This window comes from Drosophila teissieri, chromosome 3R, assembly GCF_016746235.2.
Source record: "Drosophila teissieri strain GT53w chromosome 3R, Prin_Dtei_1.1, whole genome shotgun sequence".
In the NCBI taxonomy this organism is placed as follows: Eukaryota; Metazoa; Arthropoda; class Insecta; order Diptera; family Drosophilidae; genus Drosophila; species Drosophila teissieri.
Window position 1 is genome coordinate 11,698,881 of NC_053032.1, and position 26,787 is coordinate 11,725,667.

The window sequence follows — 26,787 nt, forward strand, 5'->3', positions numbered from 1 at the left end:
TGATTTCGTTTCAATGCCGAAGAATCAGAAGTGTTTTCGGCGAATCGCGATCACTCGGGGATGTAGCTCAGATGGTAGAGCGCTCGCTTAGCATGTGAGAGGTACGGGGATCGATGCCCCGCATCTCCAAGTCTTTAAAGTCGTGATTTTTTTTTAGGTTAGGAGCATTACAAGTAATTAGAAAAATTATATTTCTTAGCGTGTGGTTATTTTTTGCAGTTAATGATAAAATAACATTTAATTGAATGACAATATAGAATAACAAAATAGTCGACTTCAATTCAACAGCGCTTATTTGGTAACATAAAAAACTTGTCATAGAGTATAAAGTTATTTAAAATATTAGATACCATAAAAAAGGAAACATCCTTGGAGATGCGGGGCATCGATCCCCGTACCTCTCACATGCTAAGCGAGCGCTCTACCATCTGAGCTACATCCCCATATAACGGTACCTGATTATAGGTTTTCGAACAAATGAAGGTTGGTAACTAAGGCTAAGTGCAAGAGATATAATATAAATAGATTAGCTGCTTACTATTCATGACCATGATCACAGGTTTTCGTTTACATATCACGTATAAAGCATTCAATGCAATGACATAGCTTGATTCGAAATCAATTCGACTTCGATGTTTATCTTATATGAAAGTTGCTTCGTATATTTATGCAACTGATCAGGGCAGTTTCTGGGGCGACGTGATATTCTGAAACGTAAGTAACGAAAACTGGTTGAAGAAACTGATTCAAACAAGATTTGATAATATCATCGGCTTATTATATCTGGTAGTCTACGAATAATAGGGTACATAGGGTAGGGTTGAAAAGTATCTAACATGTAGAAGGCAACGATTACGACTCTGTAAAGTAGACACATATATTCTTGATCACTATCACTAGCCGAGTCGAATTTGCCATGTATGTACATCTACAGTAAAGCTAGAAAGTAAAAATTAACCATGTCGATTCTTGAGATTCTCACTTTAACGCTTACAAGCCGTTCAACACTGTAAGGGCACACTTTTTAAAATATTACAATCAATATTATGTAATTCTATAAAAAACAGAATTAACTTAACGAAAAAGCAACTGAAGAATAAGATAATCAAGTCAAGAATAAAAGTTATTTTCTGTGGAAATAAAGTAAATTGAGAATTAAGAAGCAAAAGAAATAAATCGGGCTCAACCGGGATTTGAACCCGGGACCTCTCGCACCCAAAGCGAGAATCATACCCCTAGACCATTGAGCCTCTTAATTTTAGGAGCGCCAAATAGCCCAAACGAAGGAAAATCGATGGCTATAGCTATAAATAGACACGATGAAGTGAATTTTAATTTCCAATGCAGATAACTTGTTTAAATGTCTTTCGTTATCTTCGTGGCCGCTTTTTAAACAAGCTGCCCAGCATAATTAACAAGTGTATCTATGACTACGAGAGCGGTGGGCAATTTTTCACATACCTCTCCGCGGAGGGTGGACTAAGAGGGGATGTAGCTCAGATGGTAGAGCGCTCGCTTAGCATGTGAGAGGTACGGGGATCGATGCCCCGCATCTCCAAGACCACTGTCTTTTTTTTGATTGGATGATTATTTTTTAAAAGGAAACCATTGCTTGATAGCAAATTATGGAATTAAAATGCATTTGTTTTTGTATACCGATTTATTTGATTGGGTTTGTTTTAAGAACTGACTTTTTCCGCTTTGTAACAAATTTTAATAGAAAACGGACATACAAATGCGATATTTTAAAGTTTTATTTCAAACATTTAACGTAATTTTTCATAAATGGTCAGCGGAATTTTCTGCAAGTAAAAAAATTAATACTATTGTGTTATTGTTATCTACGAGGGTCGTTTGATAAGTCCGTGACTTTTTGAATAAAATATATTTTTTTCGTCAAAGAAGCGTTTTATTTCTCAACATAATCTCCTTTTAGCTCTATACATTTAGTCCAGCGTTTTTCCAATTTTTTTATTCCTTCCAAATAATAGGTTTTCTCAAGGCCCTCAAAATAGTCGTTTGTTTCTGTGATGACCTCTTCATTTGACCCGAATCTCTTACCGCCGAGCCATTTCTTCATGTTTGGAAACAAAAAATAGTCACAGGGGGCTAAATCTGGAGAATATGCTGGATGGGGTAGCAGTTCGTAGCCCAATTTATGAAATTTTGCCATGCTGACTACACACGTGTGCACCCGTGCATTGTCCTGATGGACAAAAAAAATTCACGAGATCGTCTGCTTTCAATGCCTATAAAACGCAAACCAAAAAACGCAGCTTTCTCAAAATTTTACAGTCAGCTGTTAATCGATAACTGCTGACAGGAGCAGTGTTGTATTTAGAGCAGGTGCGGCAATACAAAAGTCACGACTTATCAACGACCTCGTATTAACTTACCTCACAAGGTGGGCTGCACATAAAGTTTTTCGGGCAATCTGAGAAAGTCTTGTATTGGAAAGTTGTTAGGGACGGGTCTTGAGGGATGCATTGGTGTGTCCCATCTGGTCCACAAGGCAGATTGAGCTGGATAGTAAAAGTAAATTAAAATTGAAACAAAATTGAACATGTTTAATATCACTTACGTTTTTAACATCGCAGCAAACAAGAGATTCTGAGCATCCCATATACCGGAACGTGCGATTAATGAACGGAACCACCTTGCAATTATTCGGAAGTACGCAATGAGCTCCTCCGTCCGCACTGCAAGAGGAATAAGCTTGGCTTAGTCCCATCAGAGCAGAAGCCACCAAAAATACAGCAAGGGTCCAGTGCTTCATTCTTAAGACACAAGTTGAAACTGATAACACTTCCAAGGCGACGGGCTTTAAATAGGTTTACGAAACATGTGTGTGAGCACATAGATAAGCATCTAGCAGTAAAGGGAGTCTTCCAGCATAAAAAGACTTTTTATTAAATATTTCAGTATTTCCTAAAACTTGTACTTAATTCGGGAACTCATTTATGACATATGGCAAACATGATAAGACCATCACCGACTGATCAAGTATATTTGTTGAAATTTTAGAGCTATCCTTCCCAGCAGGTCCATCGCATCCATCAGCCTAATGGACAAAGCCCGCTGAACAAAGTTCGAGGGTTGCCAACTCCCACAACTCTGTAACCTGCACAAATATTTAATTATTCATAACTTTAAACAATCACGGCGACGTCGGCATCATCCGTGTAACCCCAGGGTCTAGCCCCTTCGCTATCCCCCATTCTGATTTTAACTCAACAAACACAATACAAACACATACAAAATCCGGAGGAAGGTTGCCGCGGGGATTCCCCGACTGCTGCGAACGCTTAGCTGCTGTTCAGACTGCCACCGCTGATGGTAATAACATTGTCGTAAAATCATGTTTGGCTTATCGTGGGACTCCCGGGACGATGATCCTGGGTTTCTGGATTTCTGGTTTTGTGGAGGAAGGTTCCGCGCACGCTGCATTTTAATGCCGGCAACGTCGAGGAACGGCGTGAATTATAGTGGCGTAGGTTAAATGCCGTTAGACAGCCACATAAACTGCGAACCCTTTCTGTTCACCGAGCTGGGCCCACACCAAAAAAAACAATTGATTACTAAATATTGTAAGTAAATATTTTTTTCTGTGGAATGAAATATGAAAAACCCACATATTTTGCACCAATAGGTTATCAACTTCAGTTGATTTGAAAGCAGCGTATTTTTTTTACAGCTTTTTTTAATGGTGTCAAGCTATTTAACAACTGGACCTATTATTTTTTTAGAAAATAAATGTACTCACATAAATGAATATTGTGGCATATATGTATGTATTTTTCAGTGTATATATATCAATTATAAATAAGACAGCTGTGTGCAAGTCAAAAAGTGGTTGGCTTCTGCTTTTAATTTTTGTAAAATTATTTGCATTCGTTCGCACACAAAACCAATGCAAAGAAAGTTCCGACAGCAAGTTGTCCTGGCCTGGCATCCAGAGCCCAACTCCAGCCAATCCTCCTGGCCTCGGCTTGTTTTCTTGTAATTATCGCTTTTGTTTGTTGGCTGAACTTTTGCCAGGTTTTGGCCGCCGGCTAACATACAAAATTAGCGCTTCGCTCACCAAAATGACTATACAATATTTACTATTCCAGGATGCGGGCGATGGTTTTGGTTCCATTTCAGCATCTCGGCCGACGTCTCAAGACGCTGCCAAAGTGGGCAACATATTGTCCTTGTTCGCAGAACAACATAATTTTCTAATTGGCCAAAGTTGCTGCCAAGTTTTCACCCCGGCCAAAACCAGGCAGACCGAGAAAACATTTGTTCTCAGTTTCGGTTTGCTAATTCAATTTTAATGCTTGATTTCATATTAATTGAAAACTGCGTTTTCAAGAAATGTTGAAGAAGTACATATGTATGTATATTGATATGTACGTATAATCAAGATTGCCTGCCCAAACGTATTTATAGGAGCTGTGCTATAAAAACGTCCGAAAACCAAAAACTGATAAGGAACAACTTAGTGAACATTCCATTGCACCGATGCTGGGCAATTCCTAAAAAGGTTCAACTTTCGCCGGGAAACTCCACCCGAGTTGGCATCTTTAGTCGAACCCGAGATGTATTTGCCCAAGGGCTTCTCAAGTCAGTCGAAGGCGTTCATAACAGATGACCTCATATTTGTGGCACCCACACCCCGAGTCCTGGCCAGAAGACGCTTTCTCCTGTCGCCGCTTTTTATGGCATGCACAAAAGCCAAAAGGCAAACACACTCGAGTCATAAAAAGATGCCTGCAGACAAACAAAGCGACACACGAGCATCCAGCAGGGCCAACATAAAGATCAAATGTCAATACAGGGAATCGGGGGTCGAGGATTCGGCTAAATGTGGCCAAAAGGCGGCAGTGGAAAGACAAACAGCAGCGACGGGAAAATGTACAACAAATTTCTAAACGTTGTCATAAAAATGAAATGAAAACAAGCAGAAGGCGGTCAACAAACGGAAAAGCTAAACTTAAGACATTCAATAAGTTCCCTTACGTCGAGCTGAACAGAAGTTAGAAGAATGGGCAGAGGAAGGGGGTTCTGACCTTTTTATCGCTCTAAATATGTTTATGACCAGGTTTTTGGGTGCAAAAGGCCCACCAGCCTGCTTATAAATCTCCAAGCTTTAATGTTTATGAGCACGAAATTGTTTTTAACGACAATGTGTGTCCATGTAAATTATTAGTTTAATAACGTCCCCACGCAGGGCAATTATTATGGCTCTTTGGGGATCATGCTTTATGGGGCTTGACAAATATCAGTAGAATGGATTTTCTCTGGGGAGAAACTCACGGTTGAAATAGATTAGAGGCCAGGACTTCAAGAATGCATGCCCATCGAATACATAATAAAAGATATTTTGGAAACGTCAACTCTCATCCAGCTAAATAGAGTCATTCTGACTAAGGCTATAGCTGAACTCTTACCGCCGAATCAAGTCAATCTCCGGCCAGGACATTACCTTCACTCCAGCAGAGCCAACACTCAACGCCTTAATCAAATCACGGCCCTAAGGATACCCTCATAAATATGTCAATTAATGGCCAGCCCCATGCCGCCCACTATCCGTCTGCAGTGTTATCTCAATGAAGACGTAAACGGTCTGATATCAATTTATGTCAATGTAAATGTTTCTTTGTCGCTCGCCGAGATTGGGTATAATGTATGCGAACCTCTGCCATTCCATGGGACATGTGTCGGCGAATCTTAAACGGAGCTTATGAAACTATTAAAAGGCGAGCAGACAAGGCACACATGTCTCGAACAAGCAAACAAACAAACACACGGGATGGTGTCCTTCCAGGGAAGGGGGCGAAATATCCTTGGGTTGGGGGTAATTAGTTTGCTACACGCCCGAGGCGTGCCTTCGTGTCCTGATCCTGTTGGTCCTGGGCCGCCATGAATAATTCTAGGCGGTGGCAAAAACTTTGACCAGCTGCTCGAAAAGGTTGACAAAACCTCAAGCCAGGCTAACCGCAAGACCAAGACGGTGGCTATGCCAGTGATGATGGTGATGATTATGGCGGGGATAATGGGGAGTTCCAAAGAGGAGACCAAGTCACTGAGTAGATTACTCATACGCACGGTTTCCCAGGAACAGTCATTATTTAGTCGGTCTTCTTCATTTCTCTTTTCCGGCTAATGTTAATTGCCTTTGTCTTCGCCACATTTGCATAATTCCGCTCTAAACAATAAAAATCTAATTTGGCCTTGCCTGCATTATAATTTCTTGTTAAATTCATAATTGTTAATTCTGTTGTGCGTCGCCAACACTTGCCGGCATTTTCTTTGGGGCTTAACTTTAATTAAGAGCCAAGTGCCAGGGTGGCTTCAACCGAATGTCCTGCTGCGCTGCGATGTCCTGTTCATAAGGGTGGAAAGATTGAGGAGAATCGTGCATGTGAATGGTCAGTCTGGTCACTGAAGATGCCTTCACAAAGGCTGAAAGTATTGTGGGTGATTTTAATGAACTTGGCACAGAGATTTCATGGCTGGAAAGTAATACTTTTAATTGAGAGTTCTTGTTGCGAATGGCTTAATATTACAAAATTGTATAAAAATTCACTTTTTGAGACCAAATGGCAAATACGAAAGTCTAGAACCAGAATCTCGTTTGAGAATTTGGTAGCAGAATCCTAGTTCAGACCAAAGAATTGTTTTACCATTAATATAGTTGTAATATCAAAACATTCCCTTTATCTTTAATACCTTACATATTTGCAGTTTGCCAGGGTGACGCTGCTAAACGATTGTGTTGTTCCTGCCACAATTAGCTGCCCTTCTCCAATAACAACCACAAAATGTGGACCATTAAGAAGGGGAAACTTTAAGCGGCTCTCCCAGTGAGCTTCCCGTTCCCTTTCTGGGTATTGCCAAGAAACAAAAACCATTAAAACAATTTAATCGCACTCGAGGAAATCTTCGCGGGCCACAAAGTCGAGCATGAAATGCAAAAGTTTTTATTTTGACGCTTGGCGCCTTCACTGCTGGCTCCTGATTGTAAATCGTTATCCTCGCGGGACTCGAGTTCGGAGGTGTTTGCTCCCCGGCCATCCTTACAAGTTAATTTTCACATTGGGACATGACTGACACCCGTTTTCCCGTTTTCCCGTCTTCCCGTTTCCACCACCTCGACTCAACTGAAGTCGCGGTAATTTCCTCGGCACTTTTGTTTAGTTTTTGATTTGACTTTTACTTTTTGCCCGCTGGTTTTTCGGTTTTGCCGGCTAATTATCATCATTTTGGCCAAATGCCTGAAGCGATTTGCCTTGGCCGGTGATTTTAATGCTCCGAAGTTTCGACGGCATCAAGGGGATGTCTTTGGGGAGTTCGGGCCATTATGTAGCCATCAAAATAACTTGTTGTTGCGCGCGAAACTTTTTGCGTTTTGCTGTGATTTTCATAGCCGAAAAACAATCAAAATTTAATGTGCGGCGCCGCATTTTGATTGAAAAATAAAACACTCGGCATAATCAAATAAATGCCCAAGCAACAACAGCCCTTTAAAAAAAACAAAAAACAAAAAACAGCGTGCCAAATAAACTGCTCATCATTTTCCAGGCCTGCAGCTCCAGGTCCCTTAGCAATCCCCAAAACGAGCCCACTCCGAAATGCGATTCCGATTCCACCCGCATTTGCACGATTCGTTAAACAAAGCACACGTTAACAGGAGCGAGCCGAAGGACGTTGGGTGGGCGTTGGGTGGCGTTTCCGTGGGCGGGGCAAGGACAAACAGACATTTCGGGCGGTCAGTTTCACCAGTTGCCCGCCGGCCATCAGGGGGCTAATGTGGGGAACTGGGGGCTCCCAATATCTGGCAGCACATTTGCTTGCGAAGAACTGGGCAATAATGGAGGTACTTCGAATATTTGGGTAGCGATTTCCAAATTTATACATTATGATCAGTAATTAGCTTACTTCAAATAACTTAGTTTTGTATTTACTTTTAGCTTACTACACTTCATTATATTGTATAATTTTGTATTATAGTTGGATATTCAAAGTATTTATAGGGTGGACTATTATCAATATTAAATATGAGGAGAATTATAAGCCAGACTTGAAGTACAAATGTAAGGATTTAAGTCCTAGGACCGTAAAGAGAATACGCGTATTTAGGGAATTTCAACTTCTTCAATCCCGAAAACCTTCTGTGAATCTTTTGTGTGTGGTCCATCAAATGCTTTTAACTTTTATTTGTTTAATACATTTTTCGTTCCTGGCTGCGACAGAGCTGTTGTTCTTCCCGCTTTTGTTAGCTACAACTGTCGTTTTGGGACAAGGTCCAAAAAACAGGAGGTAAAGTCGGAAAAAGTGTACAAAAAACAAGAAGAAACGTTGCAAAATTGTTGGCAAATATTGAACATGCAACATATTCGACTCATATGTCACACCGAAGCGGTGGAAGCTGTCGCGAGTGGCTAACAAAAGGTTTCTGTTTACCAACATTTGCATTTTGTTGGGCAAAAGGGCGGCAGTGCTTACCTTTTTTTTATATTTTGAGTTGCCAAAAAGAGTGTTGACCAGCAGGATGACGAATGACGGTGGCTGTGCGAGAAAAATAGCAAATGCTGCACAGCTGCTGTGCAAATAGTGGGACATTAATATTAATTGTTTCGTCAGAAGGGGAATTTTTGAGTTTTAATTATACTGTGCTATACTTTTGAGGCTCAACTTAGTATACATACTATTTATAAAAACAGTTGGAAATTTAAATAAGATACAAATAATTTAACATCTCATAGTCTCAAACTGTGTCTACTTGTCAGCAAATTGTATGCATTCAAATTGTGTGATAACTACTATTTGCTACCATATAACTTTCCCTTTCTCTTCGTTTCACCTCGAATCCCACACTTCCTCGACAGTTTTAACCCTTTTTGAAAGTGCCCCTTGGGGAAACAATAAAAATGAATATGTATTTAAATAACAGTTGCTATCAACACCGTTGCACGCTGCTCCCAGCATTTGCAACTCACTCACATAACCACTTAAGCACCTCAGTCCGGTCAAAATGTTACGGTCCAAGTAACTATAACATTTAAGCGGCTTTGCGAAAAGTTGTGGGCCACTTGATAGCCTCTGGCTTTAAGGCACTCCATCCTCTGCATTCTATAAAATTGTTTTTCATATGTTGGTCCACAAATAAAATGTATGAGCTTTTTATTTTTATGGCTGACAACCGGCAAGGTTGAGACCAGGACGTCTAAATCATGTAAAGGATTTGCGTTTTATCGTGTCTCGGGCGAGGCTTTTGGGTCTTTCCATCGCCTTTTGGTAGCGACTAACCAGAAGTTGACAGGAAATTGAAAATTTCCCCAATGCCTCATGTGTGCGTTTGCTGGGCCTGAAGTGTCAGCGATCCGATTCCCAAAGAGGCCAATAACATTTACGCTAATTTGATAATCTGTTCACGCACAAGGACCAGACATTTGCATGGAGCCAAAGGATCCTGACCGCCCCTAATTGGCTGCAATGGGACCCCTGGGAGCCCAGAAACTGTTGATGCCCCGTTTCTCTATCTGTATCTTTGTACGGTCAGCGGATGGACCCTTTTGCGTGCTATCAGCGCGTTATCATCGCATTTCCTTTCACTCTTGAGCGAACCGAAACACTTTTGGTCCGTGGTCAGCGAGTTTATTATTTTGTCCTTTATTTTTATGCCCGCTTATCGCTTTGTTGCTGGCCAGAAAGCTGTTTCAACCAGCAAAAAAGTCCGTTTTGGTAATCGCTTTTACACGCTTGACTTCAGATGAAATTAGCTGCGGGTTCGGGATTTGTTTCGGGCTGGTCTAGGGTCAGAGGTTAGCTAAATAAATTAGCAGAATTTGATGTACCAGAATATAATTTTTATTTGGGCGGAAAAGGTACTGCGTAAGCAAAAATATTTATTTGGGGGATACGCTTGAAGCCCATAATAACAGCAGTTCATATTAGGATTAAACCGAATTTGGCTTAACTTAATTTTAAATCAAAGGCTTCTGAGGCCATTAGACCATTTACATCCAAACGCAAGTCTGTCTGCTCTACATCTCGTTCTCATTAGCTGGCGGCTCCCCGCTTAAATTGCCTGGCATCAACGGAAATGTTGGGCCAGCCCACACGGCGTATGAGCAATCTGCTACCCTTCGACACACACAAAAACATACGCCCCGTGGGCATTTCTGGGTGGCATGTGTAGGCATGTGGGTTGATGTCCTGGTGTGCGACAAGATTTATGTGTGTTTTCTTTTTCTGTCGGCGAACATTTTAACGCCTGCAAATTTGCTAATTAATTAGTTTAAATGCTTAATGTAGCGCTTGTGGCAAGACGAATCGGGCGGCAGGCCAGAAAGGCGGTGGCTCCATCTACATGTCGTTCCCGCGTCGAAACAAGGGGCAGACGAAGAAAGTCGGGGGAGGGCTTTAGCATAGGAAGAGGCAACATAGGCAGCTGTCAAATTTCGGCAAATACCGTAGGTTTGGCTGGAGAGAGCGGAGATAGCTTCCCAGCTAGATCAACTCGACGCCAGCTTTCTTTTCCAATTTGGCTGTCCACAAGGTTAGTTCAAAGTTAAACGGAACCAGGAGCAGGCATATACGGGAAAACTGGCGAAAGAATCTTATAAAGGAATACATCTACAGGCAGCGCTGAATCCAGTTTCAGGGTAAGCAAGGCCGTGGAAAAAGCGTGGAGTTTGCGATTGTGCAAGGTGCATTTTTTTTTTTATCTAGGTTTGGCGCTAAATATATAGCGCAAGTGCGAGCCAAACGGACGGCTTAACATCGAGCCAGGTGGCAGACATTTTCCTCGGAGAACGACGGATCGCTCAGCCCAGGGAGAAACGAAACGGCGGCTCGAAACTCCCGTAGCGAGGAGCTGCATTTAGCTGATTACTAATTAATAACCTTTGAGTTAGGCCTCTGAATGGCAGAAAAGGGTTGCAAGCAGGCATAGATACGTCCCAATTAGGAATCGCGGCAGCACACAATTTCTTTTCCATTTCGGCGGACTCTTATTTTTGGTTAATTACTCTTAGAGAGCCATCGATGACGTAGAAAGCTCCACGTTCCATTTTGTCGCCATGTTCCCCGTGCGCACTTAAAGAAGGGAACGAGAAGAGGAGGAACGAAAAGGAGAGGGGAGAATAACCAAGTCCAGCAGTTGCAATCGCGGTTTCTTGTTCGGCGGGCGAGCAAAAGTTTTGTCGCGCGTTCTGGCCGTAATTTGGTGAATCCGACCAGAGGAAAATCCGCTGATCGACGGCGCGGGAAAAACCCCCTTAGTGAGCGAGAAGGCCGGAAAATAGTGGAGAGATTTTTTTTGTATAGTGGAATAAGTTATTATGTAAGTGAAAAGTGGCAGTGCGAAGGAGAGAGGGAAAAAATAAGGAAAAGAGTCCATCATTTTTTTTAGTGTCCCTTATGTGCTCCGTCTTCTTCTTCCTTTTTTTTTGTTTCTTTTGTTCAGTTTTAGCAAGCCTATGATTAAGCAATAAGGCACAGTGGGTCAAAGACCAATACAGAGAGTGAAAAAATATTTAAGTTTCCCACAGGTGCGGCAGACTCCAACGGAAGCGCTTTCGTCGGTGGAACTCCGGATTGTTGGTGAGTGATTAAATCACGTAATTGCAATGGCAATGATCAATGAGGTATACATAATTTGGTGAAAAAGAAAGAAAGTAATTACGTCTGAATTGTCGATTCCTTGTCCCACTGTCCGCCGCGAGCGAAATTAGGTCGAAGTTTTAGAGCCTCTGAAGAAAAGGAAGAGGAGGTATGCGAATTCAAGGCCAAGGCCAAGAGTGGAATGTCGGAATTAGAATCTGATTTTTTTCTGTTTGTCCGTCTCTCTTTAACTCTCGCACATATGTATGTTGTTTTTGCCACCAGAGCAGCAATCGCTCTCTTTATTTGATTTGTTTAATTTTAATATTCTTAAGTTCCATTTGGGTGCCTATGGCACACTCGAAATTAGTGGAGGTCTAAATATCGAAATTTTCTCTATTATTCGACTCGCATACAATTCTGATAGTTATTTAAGGTCCCACATTTTTTCTCGCATGCGATTTTTACTCATTTTTGTTTACGTTTTGTTACTGGCGCATGCACTTGTTGCTAGCCTCCATGCTGAATTACCCATTTGTTAGCTGTAAGAAAATTCTCTTAGTGTGTTAAGAATAAAATTTATAATGTGCTAGAAAGCTTTTCGTTTGCCTATGGCTAGGATAACTCCCGTGTGAATATGTGTTAGTGATCTTAAAAGGGGCCGTCCGAGTATATTGTGCAATGCAGATTTTTGGAGAAAGGCGGCCGAGGCAGGGCGGGCATTAGCGACCTCGAGGCCATCAGAGGATCGCAAGGAAGATGGGGAAAAGTAGTTGTCGTCCGATTTTCTGTTTTATGTTGAACTCTTTCAGCCCTCAACCAATTCTTGTCGCTGCACGCGAAGTTATTTGAATATTTAGAGGAAGATCAGGCTGAGGTATAGGGACAAGACCACCACCCCAAATAGCCGACAAGGAGCAGCTGGACCATTGCGCGTGCGTCCCAAATACCTCCCATCACCACCCAAGCCGAGTAGCAATCCGTTACAGTAATAATTATCTTTCTAAATAATCTGGCGCCCAACAATGGAGCTTGAAAGTCGTTTTCACTAGTCGAAAAACATTGGTATCAACACCAAAACACCAACACATGCAGAAAATTCGTCTATTCATCATTTTCTTAAATTTTTGGGAGGACAGTAGGATCACGGTGGGCTGAAACTGGTGTTGACTCCAATTTGTTTACGGTCGAACGGCGTCGCGTTTGTGAGGTGAATAGGAGTCACAGTTGGTTTTTCTTTTAAAAGAAAGCTACTGGCCACGCTTCACAACGAAAACGATGTACCGATTCGCCAAAGTAGGGTATATTTCTGCTAATTGAATCTGAGTTTGGCTGGCAATATATTTGTTGTCGTTATCGCAGTTTAGCAAAACATAGCCAATTAACTCTGCATAAGCAGCAAATTTCTAATCTCTTTTCAGCTATCTTTTACCCAATCTTCCGAAAGTTGCTAACATTATTTTTGCGGGGAGCAAACCTATGCCAAAAGGCAAATTTTATTTATGATATATCAAATCTCGTTTTATCGCTCAAAAATCTTTTAAATACTTTATATCTGTTTAATCTTTTAATATTATTAGGGATAAAATATCCAAGTTAAAAGCAATCGTTATCTTAGTCTTTATTATAATATTTCTTAAGCCCAAACTAAAGTATTTTTTTTTACTGGAAGCAATGGCCGATTCCGAGGGAGCAGCCGCAACAAGGTGTCCCCTATGTGAAGTTAGTTTAGAAGGTGGGAAAATTTACCGAACCAAATGTGGACACGAGTTCCATCAGTCTTGCATAGAAGCACATTCAAAAAATAAAACTACCTGTCCCACGTGCAACACGGTGTGTTTTGAAAAAGCGGCCACACCATCTCAGAACACCAGAGGTCAGAAAACACAAGTTTTAGTAGCAAGCGAGCAGACTCGGAGTGGCTCTTCAAACTCAGCAGGGTTGGGAAAGGCTCAAACAGAGTTGATCCAAAGCGCGGTGGTCAACGCTGTCCAGTCCATGCAAAACGATTTGCTCGTGCAGTTATCGGAAAAAATGTCCGAATTAATTCAGGCAAATCTATCTGCCCAATTTCAGGCCACTGCGGGCGAGAGTCAAGAAAGGGATTTGAGAAATAATTCTTTTGGGGATATAGTATTGGACCAGTTGGGTGGCCAAGCAGGCTCGAGACGCGAAACGCCAAGGAGCAACCATTCGGACCTCAGCCAAAGGCCAGATAAGGTTGGCCATATCGTAAACAGTTGGAAGCTTCGGTTTAGTGGGAATCCGGAAGGAATTAGTGTCGACAATTTTATTTATCGGGTAGAGGCGCTGACTGGCCAAACTTTGGATGGTAATTTCTCAGTACTAAGCAGCAACGCTAGCCTTTTGTTCGAAGGGAAAGCGCGAGATTTCTACTGGAGATGCCACAAACAAACCCAGAATCTCAGATGGGAATCTTTGTGTATGGCGTTGCGGAAGCAATTCAGAGATGCACGCACTGATCTGGATATCCGTGAAGCTATTCGTGATCGGAAGCAGCGGGATAAGGAAGGCTTCGATTCTTTTTGCAGTGCTATAGAGGATATGGGTGATAGCTTGGATATGCCGTTAACCGAGATGGAAATGGTTGAGATATTAAAAAGAAATTTAAGGCCAGAAATTCGACATGAACTTCTTAATCTCCCCATCCGCACAGTGGAAAAACTGAGGGAAGTATGCCGGCGTAGGGAAAGCTTTTTAGAAGACGTACGGAAATCCCAAGGGTATCAGAAGGCTGTTCCATACCGAAAACAAGTTTGTGAGCTGTTGGAAGAGCAATTGTCCGACAATGCGTCCGAGTTTTCCGAGGCGGAGGGCGAAGCAGAAATTGGAGCTATGGCTTTGCTCTGCTGGAATTGCCACAAGGAGGGTCATCGCTACCACGACTGTGAAGCGAAGCGCAAAATATTTTGTTATGGTTGTGGGAAACCAAATACGTACAAACCTTCGTGCCCTAAATGTCAAAAAAACTCGAAAGGGAACACACAACCGAGGCCATCGTTGTGTGTTCAACGCCAACGCTCGTCGAGCCCAAAATCAAACCCATAGATTGTTCCAATGCAGCTGCACAATCCAGTTCAACGATGGTGTGGCCAAGTTTAGTAGATTTAAGTTCAAATTCCCCAAATATGCAGCCGTATCTAGAGCGTCAAAAGTCTCATTCAAGGAATGCTCAGCGCATGAGAAATTACTGGGCAGCCCTCAAATCAATTAATGCAATCAGGTTCAAAGATAAGGATAAACGCCCATATGCCGAGGTGCGAGTTTTAGATCGCATCGTCTTGGGTTTATTGGATACAGGAGCAGCAGTAAGCGTAATAGGTGGTAGTTTAGCACAGCAGATAATTAGTAATCGAGTATCTTTTAAGCGCGGATTATTTTCGATAAGTACTGCAGATGGGAAAAAGCAGGAAGTGTTAGGACGAATAAATACTCCGGTCCGATATAAAACTCAGGAAAGAAATCTTGAGCTTCACCTAGCACCATCTCTTAGCCAAGATTTAATTTTAGGCATTGACTTTTGGTCTAAATTCGATTTACTGCCGCCAGAGATGCAAGTTTCTGAAATAGAATCTACAACACATGATCTTACTGTTTTTCAGCGCGAGAGTTTACAAAAAGTCATAGGCAAGTTTCCATCTTTTGCTGAAGTCGGTTTAGGTAGAACTTCTATTCTCTCGCATTCAATTGATGTGGGGGATGCCAAGCCGGTAAAGCAACGGCATTTTCCGGTCTCACCGGCTGTAGAAAAACTCCTGTACGCAGAGGTGGATCGCATGCTAAAGCTCGGGGTCATTGAGGAGTCCGACAGTGCTTGGTCCTCCCCAGTAGTTTTAGTGCAAAAGCCCGGAAAGGTTCGGCTTTGCCTGGACAGTAGAAAGGTCAATGCGGTGACCAAAAAGGATGCTTATCCGCTCCCGCAGATAGATGGAATTTTGGGTCGACTTCCAAAGGCTATGTACATATCCAGCCTAGACCTTAAAGATGCCTATTGGCAAGTACCGCTCGACCCAGATTCTCGCGAAAAGACGGCATTTACAATACCTGGAAAGCCACTTTATCAATACAAAGTTATGCCCTTCGGACTGACCAATGCTTCGCAAACAATGACGCGACTAATGGACAAAGTCATTCCAGCGGAATTGCGAAATGAGGTTTTGGTCTATTTGGACGATTTATTGATCGTGTCGGACAGCTTTGAATCGCATTTGAAGGTATTAGAGGTTGTTGCAGGGCATGTAAAGGCGGCTGGACTCACGTTGAACGTAGAAAAGAGTAAATTCTGCATGCGCTCCGTGAGGTATCTTGGACATATTGTCGGAGAAGGGGTCATAAAAACCGATCCCGACAAAGTATCAGCCATGACCGATTTCCCTCTGCCAAACTCTCTTAAAAGTCTCCGGAGATTCTTGGGCATGGTCGGCTGGTACAGAAAATTTATCCAGAATTTTGCGTCAGTAGCTTCGCCTCTGACCGATTTGTTGAAGCCAAGACAGAAATTCGTTATGACCGCGGAAGGAAGGCAGGCATTCGAGCAGTTAAAAACAATGTTATGTTCAGCTCCGGTTCTGCGCAGTCCGGATTTCGAAAAACCTTTCTTTGTGCAGTGTGACGCAAGTAAGACTGGTGTCGGCGGAGTCTTGGTGCAGAAAACTTCCGATGGCGACGAATATCCGATAGCGTTCGTATCCAAGAAGCTAAATAAAGCTCAACGCAATTACTCTGTGACAGAGCAGGAGTGTTTGGCGGCGATAGTCTGTATTAACAGGTTCAGGGCTTATGTGGAAGGCCACGAGTTTACGGTCATTACAGACCATGCCTCCCTCAAATGGCTGATGTCTCAGCCGGACTTACACTCGCGGTTGGCTCGTTGGGCTCTGAAGTTGCAGCGGTTTAACTTTAAAATCGAGCATCGCAGTGGCAAACTAAATGTCGTGCCAGATGCACTTTCCAGAGTAAATGAGGAGGTCGAGGCATTGGAAGGTAATAGTGGTTCTCTGGTCGATTTGGACTCAGAGGTGTTTAAGTCAGCAGAATATGTGCATTTTGTAGATCGGCTCAAAGCGAATTTGGATAAATTACCCGATATAAAAGTAGTCGATGGCTTGGCGTATAAGAAAACAGAGCATGCTACGGGGGATTCCCTGAACGATCAGTTCATCTGGAAGTTGTGGATTCCGAAGGATTTGGTCCAGGATGTTTTAAAGAATGCCCACGATCATCCTATGGCTTCACACGGGGGAATTCACAAAACGCTAGAGCGAGTTCGGAGGCATTGTTATTGGCCTGGGTTAATAAAAGACGTAAAATCATATGTTCTAGCTTGTGATACCTGCAAGATGACAAAAGCTCCTAACACAGTTCAGAGACCGCCAATAGGGGTTCCTCCAGAGTCGGAAAGATTCTTCCAAAGATTATATATAGATTTCTTGGGCCCGTATCCCCGCTCTAGAAGCGGGAATATTGGAATTTTCATCGTTTTAGACCATTACTCAAAGTTCGTTTTTCTCAAGGCAGTCAAAAAGCTGTCAGCCGAGGTGGTTATAAAATACCTGCAACAGGAACTATTTCACACGTATGGGGTGCCGGAGACGATTATTTCAGACAACGGTTCACAGTTTAAGTCAGACCTATTCCAGAAGTTTATGCGTGAGTACAGAGTCAGTCATATTCGCACAGCAGTGTATTCCCCGCAATCAAATGCGTCTGAAAGGGTAAACAGATCGGTGATAGCGGCCATAAGATCCTATGTTCGGCCTGATCAAAAAAACTGGGACGAAGAGCTAAGTAGTATTTGTTGTGCTCTACGATCGGCGATTCATTCCAGCTTGGGTACTACGCCCTATTACATGGTGTTCGGCCAGCATTTTGTCGGATCTGGGTCCACCTATAAGTTGTTGAAAGCCTTGGGTTTGCTGCAAGACCATTCGGCAGTGTTCTCAAGGGAAGATTCCTTAGAGTTAGTGCGCAGCAAAGCTATCGAGGTGATGAAGAAGCAGAACGAAAAGAACGAACGAAATTACAATCTTCGGTCCAGAGAAGTTTCCTACAAAGTTGGCCAGGAAGTGTTCTACAAGAACCACAAGCAGAGTAATTTCCAGGCAGGATATAATGCCAAGTTAGGCCCCAGCTACCTCAAAGCCAGGGTGCGGAAAAAGCTAGGTAATGCCTATTACGATATAGAGGATCTGCAGGGACATTTGGTTGGACGATACCATGCCAAGGATCTGAGGCAATAATTAATTGCCCCAAGCTTGGTGTGATCAGCCTTGGGAGTGTCACCCCCAAGTCCGATCTTGTGGAGGGGGCAATTTGTAGCGCTTGTGGCAAGACGAATCGGGCGGCAGGCCAGAAAGGCGGTGGCTCCATCTACATGTCGTTCCCGCGTCGAAACAAGGGGCAGACGAAGAAAGTCGGGGGAGAGCTTTAGCATAGGAAGAGGCAACATAGGCAGCTGTCAAATTTCGGCAAATACCGTAGGTTTGGCTGGAGAGAGCGGAGATAGCTTCCCAGCTAGATCAACTCGACGCCAGCTTTCTTTTCCAATTTGGCTGTCCACAAGGTTAGTTCAAAGTTAAACGGAACCAGGAGCAGGCATATACGGGAAAACTGGCGAAAGAATCTTATAAAGGAATACATCTACAGGCAGCGCTGAATCCAGTTTCAGGGTAAGCAAGGCCGTGGAAAAAGCGTGGAGTTTGCGATTGTGCAAGGTGCATTTTTTTTTTTATCTAGGTTTGGCGCTAAATATATAGCGCAAGTGCGAGCCAAACGGACGGCTTAACATCGAGCCAGGTGGCAGACATTTTCCTCGGAGAACGACGGATCGCTCAGCCCAGGGAGAAACGAAACGGCGGCTCGAAACTCCCGTAGCGAGGAGCTGCATTTAGCTGATTACTAATTAATAACCTTTGAGTTAGGCCTCTGAATGGCAGAAAAGGGTTGCAAGCAGGCATAGATACGTCCCAATTAGGAATCGCGGCAGCACACAATTTCTTTTCCATTTCGGCGGACTCTTATTTTTGGTTAATTACTCTTAGAGAGCCATCGATGACGTAGAAAGCTCCACGTTCCATTTTGTCGCCATGTTCCCCGTGCGCACTTAAAGAAGGGAACGAGAAGAGGAGGAACGAAAAGGAGAGGGGAGAATAACCAAGTCCAGCAGTTGCAATCGCGGTTTCTTGTTCGGCGGGCGAGCAAAAGTTTTGTCGCGCGTTCTGGCCGTAATTTGGTGAATCCGACCAGAGGAAAATCCGCTGATCGACGGCGCGGGAAAAACCCCCTTAGTGAGCGAGAAGGCCGGAAAATAGTGGAGAGATTTTTTTTTGTATAGTGGAATAAGTTATTATGTAAGTGAAAAGTGGCAGTGCGAAGGAGAGAGGGAAAAAATAAGGAAAAGAGTCCATCATTTTTTTTAGTGTCCCTTATGTGCTCCGTCTTCTTCTTCCTTTTTTTTTGTTTCTTTTGTTCAGTTTTAGCAAGCCTATGATTAAGCAATAAGGCACAGTGGGTCAAAGACCAATACAGAGAGTGAAAAAATATTTAAGTTTCCCACAGGTGCGGCAGACTCCAACGGAAGCGCTTTCGTCGGTGGAACTCCGGATTGTTGGTGAGTGATTAAATCACGTAATTGCAATGGCAATGATCAATGAGGTATACATAATTTGGTGAAAAAGAAAGAAAGTAATTACGTCTGAATTGTCGATTCCTTGTCCCACTGTCCGCCGCGAGCGAAATTAGGTCGAAGTTTTAGAGCCTCTGAAGAAAAGGAAGAGGAGGTATGCGAATTCAAGGCCAAGGCCAAGAGTGGAATGTCGGAATTAGAATCTGATTTTTTTCTGTTTGTCCGTCTCTCTTTAACTCTCGCACATATGTATGTTGTTTTTGCCACCAGAGCAGCAATCGCTCTCTTTATTTGATTTGTTTAATTTTAATATTCTTAAGTTCCATTTGGGTGCCTATGGCACACTCGAAATTAGTGGAGGTCTAAATATCGAAATTTTCTCTATTATTCGACTCGCATACAATTCTGATAGTTATTTAAGGTCCCACATTTTTTCTCGCATGCGATTTTTACTCATTTTTGTTTACGTTTTGTTACTGGCGCATGCACTTGTTGCTAGCCTCCATGCTGAATTACCCATTTGTTAGCTGTAAGAAAATTCTCTTAGTGTGTTAAGAATAAAATTTATAATGTGCTAGAAAGCTTTTCGTTTGCCTATGGCTAGGATAACTCCCGTGTGAATATGTGTTAGTGATCTTAAAAGGGGCCGTCCGAGTATATTGTGCAATGCAGATTTTTGGAGAAAGGCGGCCGAGGCAGGGCGGGCATTAGCGACCTCGAGGCCATCAGAGGATCGCAAGGAAGATGGGGAAAAGTAGTTGTCGTCCGATTTTCTGTTTTATGTTGAACTCTTTCAGCCCTCAACCAATTCTTGTCGCTGCACGCGAAGTTATTTGAATATTTAGAGGAAGATCAGGCTGAGGTATAGGGACAAGACCACCACCCCAAATAGCCGACAAGGAGCAGCTGGACCATTGCGCGTGCGTCCCAAATACCTCCCATCACCACCCAAGCCGAGTAGCAATCCGTTACATTAAGGAGAGACGACCAAAGATGTAATTATAATGGAAATCGAGTTTGGTGCCGCACATATATCAGTTTCAGTTCCTTCACCAGGGATATATAGTACCTTGTAACATCCCCAACATAAAGCGTTTATGAGTGACTCACACAGCGGCGGCTAAAAATGCCAAAAAAACTGACGAGGGAAAACACGCGCGCGTTTTTACACGCATGTAATTTGTGGGAAATTTGTTCAACCCTTTTCTGCACTTTTCGCATACTTTTGCGGCAAATAAAGGGAAAATTAATTTAACGCGTGTTTTTGCTTGGTCCCTGCATAATGGAATTGATTTAAGGTTATTAATATGAGCACTCTGGGCACCCACAAAACGAAAAAATAGAGTAACACGGGAAAAGCAAGAATTCCGGGAGATGCCTAAGTAAATGTTTTTAGCTGCTGTTGCTACTGCGGCTGTTTGGTAACCTTTAACGTCAATTTTATGCAAATTATGTTGTTTCGGTTGGAGATTTCCTCTGGGGAGGAAATGGTAGGATGGCAGGATGGATGTCTCGCTGAGTGCGAGGGGGCGTGGCACTTTCGAAACGACGGGGCGTCGCTCGAAAGTTTTGGAGTGCTGGGGAGTGTTGTTATTGAAGTTTCCCGAGGTGGCGTCTGTCGACTGCTCACTGCTGACTTATTCAATAAGCCAAGTTGAAGTATGCTCCATTATATATTTGTTGGTGGCTGTGGCCGGAGCTGCTTAAGCAAATACCGTGTGCTCGTGTATGCAAAAAGTGCAAATAATAATAATAAAGAGTACTTATTGTTTGATTTATGTGTCTGTGTATGCACAATCCTGGTCGAGGCGAAGGATGAGCTAGGTTTGGGTTCAGGTTGAAAGGGCGATCCTTTCTCAGCGCCGATAGTGGATCCATGCTTGGCTTAATTAAGTTGGAAAGATGGTATATTTTCATCTAATTGATATTTAAGAGTGCTACAGAATCGGTAAATTGGCTAAATTACATCTACCTTAAAAGTATAATAGTTCTCCACTTGCTGTACTACTTAATTAACACGTAGTTACTTAGAGAATTTCACTACAACCTGCTAAATCTTTTTGTAATCTATGTTCTATATTCAAAATTGACATTATTTAAGAAATTATTTATAACTTTAAATAAAATATATATAGACTTTTTTCAGTATATGTCCAATAACTCATCTTTAGACCGCCGCCCGTTTTGAGTCCCGTTTTTGCCCCTGCTTAATTTGGCAACCTTCCTCAGGCTCCACAACTTTCCCTGGCTAATCCGCCACCATCAGTTTTCCCCGCTAAGCAACAACAGGCAGCAATGAAAATCCCCCGATAAAGTCACCTTTATTTGTCAGTCTTAGGCTCCCCCGAGTCAACTGTCAAGTCCTGCTATACCGGGCACGTTCCTCTGCCTTTCACGCAATCCTGAAGCGTTAAACCGCACACACCTATCACGATGATGATGATGTTCCCTTTCTAGTACCTTTTCGATTTTTTCTTTTTGAGCTGTTTTTGTTGTCCCACCGTGCGAATGGCTAAGTGAGCCATTTATCTTCGCTGGAACCTCAAGCGCGACATAGCAGCAATAGCAACAACGTGGGGCTACAACAATCACTTCCTACAGGCGTCATCCAATCCTCAATAATACCGCTTTGGAAATAAAACGATTTATATGGCGCCCAACAGCAAGAATCCAATAGAGGTGCACACAAAGTTCAGAGATCGAAGAGGCATGCAGAAAAATTCCCTTAAAAAACCTGTAACAATTCTTAATAGGAACAAATTTCTTAAAAGAGTGTTTAAAACAAAGGGATTTATTGGAAAGCATTTTTATTCACTTTAAAAATACGTATATAACCAAATATATTTGAAACTTATTTTAATTTCAGTGTAGTCATCACTATAAGGCGAGTCCTGTCGCATTTTCGTTTTATGCGGCCTTATCCAGACCAACATCAATCGCACAGCCGCAACAGCAAGAACAAGTAGTAAATGAAACCCCTGTATAAAAAAATCGAAACCAAAAAGAAAACCGAAGTAAAATCGAAGATTGCTATCTTTGACGGCTTGTTTTCCTGCCCATCCTGCCTGGGCGTGGGCACGGTGTGGGGGGCGTGGCAGCTATTATGTATTGGCGTTGAAACAATTTGAACAACAGTAGTCGGCGTCTCCGAAGGAGGGAGGAAAAAAAACAAATGAAAGGAAGTCGTTTAAAAGTACAAACGGACATTATTTATCGCTCAAACCATTTAGCCGCAGAAACTACCCGAAGACGAGCCAAATAAAAAAGGCCAGGAGGAGCGGAAAGAGCAAATCCGAGTGCGAGTCCCAATCCGAGTCCTTAAGACACCCACCCCACCCACGTGTCCACCTCGTGTTGTTGTGTCTACTTAGTTGTAATAAATGGAAAAACGCAAAGGACCACGAGAGTCCTGGCCACAATGCCTTGCATATAATTTCTATGCGGATTTCGGATTTCGGGGGCTTGGATGGAGGATGGTGGAGTAGCCGGTCTAGCAATTGGATTTTAGGATAGCTACTAAGGGAAATCGATTGATTTCTGCTTGCTCAAGCAGTTTACCCAATAAGTAATTTACAGTTGTCATTAAGTGGGAAAACTTCGGGGTTGTGGATGGGAAGTGCGTGCGAGGAGTTATTCGAAATGAGTTTTGTGTTTTCGAGTGGTAGTACTTGGAAAACATGTGCTTCCTTACATGAAGTTTGGAAACACTTCTTTTAAAAATAGTTTATATATATTATATAGAGCTGTGATTCCTTGAAAGATATTACTGCATAACTCAGACACTTCAGGAAAAAAGTACTCTTGGTATGCAAAACAGAATATTTGAACTCGTCTGCACAAACACCTTTCTATTAGCACATCCATCCTGGTGGCAAACTCCCCGTCCATTCCCTTCGAACTTGTCATATGGAGCAGCGCGGCGGAATCCTCGTCCAGATCCGTAGCTTACCCCCAAACTCAGAGTTCTGCTGACGGCCAGAGAAGTGGGGATCCAGTGGCAGAAGATTGAGCAGCAGGAGATGGGAGCAGTCAGCTAGCCACGGGCATCTTATCGCCCTAAACCACTTTAGTGTCAGTCCCGCTGACAGCGGTCCAGCTCCATTGCCTCGACTCGTGGACATTGTCGCCTTTTTGTTTGGTTGCCCGGGAGGATTGGGATTGGGGACTGGGGATGGAGGAGTAGTCAGGGACTGGAGTCCACTGTTGTCTCTTAACATGGCCAGTGGTCTTGTCGACATTGCGATAACAAAACACACACACACACAAAAAAGATGGGCGGGAAAAAAAGGAATTTTACGCTCTTGGCCATAATGAGGGTGATTTTCGTATTTGTGGTAGATTTGTCCACTTAGCAGGAATGACCAGGCCGAGGACCAAAGCTGTTGCAATTTGCTGGCAAATCATTTGTACATTTCCACAGTGGATTACGGTTTTGGCCGACTTCAGCGCCCTGACCACCGACTTGATTCCTGATGATAATGCTCATAATTTGCGAGGCCTGCATATATTTTGAGCCACTTTTTTCCATTTTAGGCCATGATATATGCGCCAGCATGCTTCAGCAATGATTTGTGCTAATGAGTTAAAGTCTGTGGGGTGGTTTCTACGTCTAGGATTTCATGGGAAAAATTCGAAACCAAAGCTGGACAGATTCTTGCATTTAATTGGCATTTTTACGCCCGGGGTGTGGGTGAAAGTTTTTTAATAAAGACCCAGTCGACATACAACCGAACCTCTCTTCATTCCAACTCAGTTGATTTTCATTTTCATTTTCGTTTTCATTTGCCATTTAGTCAGCGACCTCAAGTGCGGGTTTCGACCGGCATTTCGGCATTCCGGCATTTTGTCTCCCTCGGTGTGCACACAATTGTCTACGGATTTTCAATATTATTTGCTGCGGTCTTCCGATATACAAAAATCCCCCGTCCGACTACCATCTGCTGCCATCATCATCTTGGGGTTCCATTGTGGGTGTGAAATCGTGGACACTGCGGACGCTGACTGACTGCCACTGTCAACGGAGCCGAACTCATTGTAGCCGCTTTCAATTGGGCATTTTATTTTATATTTGAATTTTAAAATTCCTTCCGCTCCGGCAAAGGACGACGGGACACGGGCCACGGGCCACGAGCCACAGGAAAATGGACAATTTGTGTTTGTGGCAATTGATTGGCAAATATTGTCCGGCCAAATGGTTAAGGCGAAAAGGTTTGCTGATTAATACGCAGTGACAGCAAGTCAGGTTGCTCGTAAAAGAAAAAAGGGACCTTCCACAAGTGCAAAACAGAAATCACTGAATGGATCTTAGAAGAAATGCTTTCAAGTAAATTTAAGGTTGAAATAAAGTGGAGGATTATCGAGTAACTATAGTTTGATCGGTAAAATAAAACAATGCATTTATTCAGATACACATATGAATGTAAGGAGATATAGCACCGCTTAGGTTGAATCATCCCTGGCGATCGAACTTTGTACTTAGCATTCCTCAACTCCTTGCGGCAATTCATCCATAGCTGCACGCTCCATTTGAGCGTCTTAAAGTCGGCGATAAAAGGAAAAAACTTAGTCAATGCCAACTTGCATGCAAATTACAAGCAATAAAACGTGGCACATTCGAATGCTTAGGCAAACTTCTGCTACAAGACTCCAGAGCCCGAGGAGATTATTCTTTATTGTTTGGAGAATGGCGAATGGCAAATGGCAAAAGCAACGAGCAGGACGAGAGTCCTTGTGGCAATTCGCACATCATGCGATTGGCATTGAGATTGCGACTTGGTATCGGGCAATTCCCAGGACTGTCATATGCGGGGACAACAAACACACGAGACTCGAGGGATATGCAAATTTGTCATCCAGTAAACCAAACAGAAAACACATATAAGGGAGTGAAATAATCATAAAAACGTCAGGCTCCGATGTTGGCGGGGGTGAAACAATCCTGAATTGAATTTTTATCTATTGTATTGGCAATAAAGTCACATTGTCACAGCATGTATAAAATGATTATTGTTTACTCTTACTCCCCCTCCATCACGGCCTATATATTCTCCTTAGAATCCTTGGGGAGAAAAAAAGAGAGCAAAAATGTGAAACTGGGCTCAACCGGGATTTGAACCCGGGACCTCTCGCACCCAAAGCGAGAATCATACCCCTAGACCATTGAGCCGCCTATGATAACGGGTTAAATTTTTGGTTTCTTAAGCTTAAAGCGATGATGAATTTACGTCTGCTTTTGCACGTCTAAAGATATATTTCCGACATGCATATTAAGTTAATTCGTGGCACTAAAATCGGGGTCAACCAGTTTCACTCGTTTTCTTTACACGAGCTGCATGCCATGCATATTTTGGTTCGATAATATTTAACCCATTCGAATAGATTTGGAAACCTAAACAAGGGCTAAACCATTTTTATCTCACCCAATCTTTGGTAGTATCATAATCATTGTCTATTTTAGCATGGAACACTTGCAAGTTGTTACAATTGATAAATTAAATTCAAAAATATTTTTATAAACTTATTTACATATTGTTCAATTGTTGAATACTTTGTTAGTGCAGTCTTATATTTTTACATAAAAATTAAAAAATGATGAACAAATTCTAGCAATGTAAGCATTTTATACTTGCTTTACGATAAGTAACCTATCAAAACCTAAAATTAACCATTTTTAGTCAATATAACTATTTTAGCATTCAAAGGGTTAAACAACATACAACTATTTAACTGCGAAGTTTTTCACTTCAAGCCCTCGAAAACGCCAAAAATCACCGAGGGGATGTAGCTCAGATGGTAGAGCGCTCGCTTAGCATGTGAGAGGTACGGGGATCGATGCCCCGCATCTCCAGTTGGTTTTTTCTTTCATCAGATAGCCATTTTATTTTTATTTAATTAGAGTTGAAGAAGCGATTGTACGGCAACTTACCCTCATCACTGGATCGCTGATTTATTGACTTTTAAACACTGCAGTTGGCTCTTATTATTTTTCGTAGCACGGCAGCTGACTCATCAAAATTTGTTTTGTCTCCGGCGCGTTCGGCATGCTTTTAATTTAATTTGAAAAGTTTTGCATGCCCATTTGGTACATTTAACCCCTTGCCTTGGGCCAAGCACAAAAAATAGAGAAAAAATGGAAAGGAATATCATAAATAATGATGATAGCTGTCTAAAGTTTTCGGGGCATGCTATGGTACAAATAGCCACACCCGGCGCCCACACCAAATGCAATTAACTGGACAGAGGGCTAAAACCGAGAAGAAAAATATGACAATTAGGGGAAGAACTAATTGATGTTGGCAGGGGCCAATTTAAGGGATTAGAAAGGAAAAGAAATAATAAGATTTAAATTGGATATTTGCAGGCGTCAGAGATTTTTCCACGATGACTTAAGATTAACTAAATAAAGTATGTTCCTTTAGCAAAGTCTTTAAAACCAAATTTATATCAAATTTAAATTCTACATTAGTTTATATTGAAGTAGTTCAAATTCAAGTGCAGATGCGTTTTTAAATTTTTTTTTTATCTTAAAGCCCACTTCTATCTTCATCCCA

The 26,787-nt window shown here is 42.4% G+C and overlaps 1 protein-coding gene and 6 non-coding genes across 8 annotated transcripts; 3 read left to right on the plus strand and 4 right to left on the minus strand.

The window, feature by feature from the left end:
• Nucleotides 1-56: 56 nt before the first annotated feature.
• On the plus strand, nt 57-129 carry Trnaa-agc. Its single transcript has one exon. It is a non-coding gene; the product is annotated as a tRNA-Ala (tRNA).
• Nucleotides 130-370: 241 nt separating this feature from the next.
• On the minus strand, nt 371-443 carry Trnaa-agc. The gene has a single exon. It is a non-coding gene; the product is annotated as a tRNA-Ala (tRNA).
• Nucleotides 444-1,178: 735 nt separating this feature from the next.
• Nucleotides 1,179-1,250, minus strand: Trnap-ugg. The gene has a single exon. It is a non-coding gene; the product is annotated as a tRNA-Pro (tRNA).
• A 235-nt stretch (nt 1,251-1,485) lies between these two features.
• Trnaa-agc lies at nt 1,486-1,558 on the plus strand. The gene has a single exon. It is a non-coding gene; the product is annotated as a tRNA-Ala (tRNA).
• A 178-nt stretch (nt 1,559-1,736) lies between these two features.
• Nucleotides 1,737-26,384, minus strand: LOC122621176. 2 transcript variants are annotated; one of them, XM_043798950.1, is made up of 4 exons: nt 26,163-26,384; nt 2,582-2,777; nt 2,397-2,522; nt 1,737-1,802 (listed from the first exon to the last, which is right to left on the minus strand). In XM_043798950.1, the coding sequence occupies exons 2-4, from the start codon at nt 2,774-2,776 to the stop codon at nt 1,767-1,769; spliced, it is 357 nt and encodes a 118-aa protein (XP_043654885.1). In that variant the 5' UTR covers nt 2,777; nt 26,163-26,384; the 3' UTR covers nt 1,737-1,766. The 2 variants fall into 2 exon arrangements, with proteins under 2 accessions (XP_043654885.1, XP_043654884.1); XM_043798949.1 differs by having other exon boundaries at nt 2,582-2,821.
• On the minus strand, nt 25,332-25,403 carry Trnap-ugg. The gene has a single exon. It is a non-coding gene; the product is annotated as a tRNA-Pro (tRNA).
• Nucleotides 26,012-26,084, plus strand: Trnaa-agc. The gene has a single exon. It is a non-coding gene; the product is annotated as a tRNA-Ala (tRNA).
• Nucleotides 26,385-26,787: the final 403 nt, after the last annotated feature.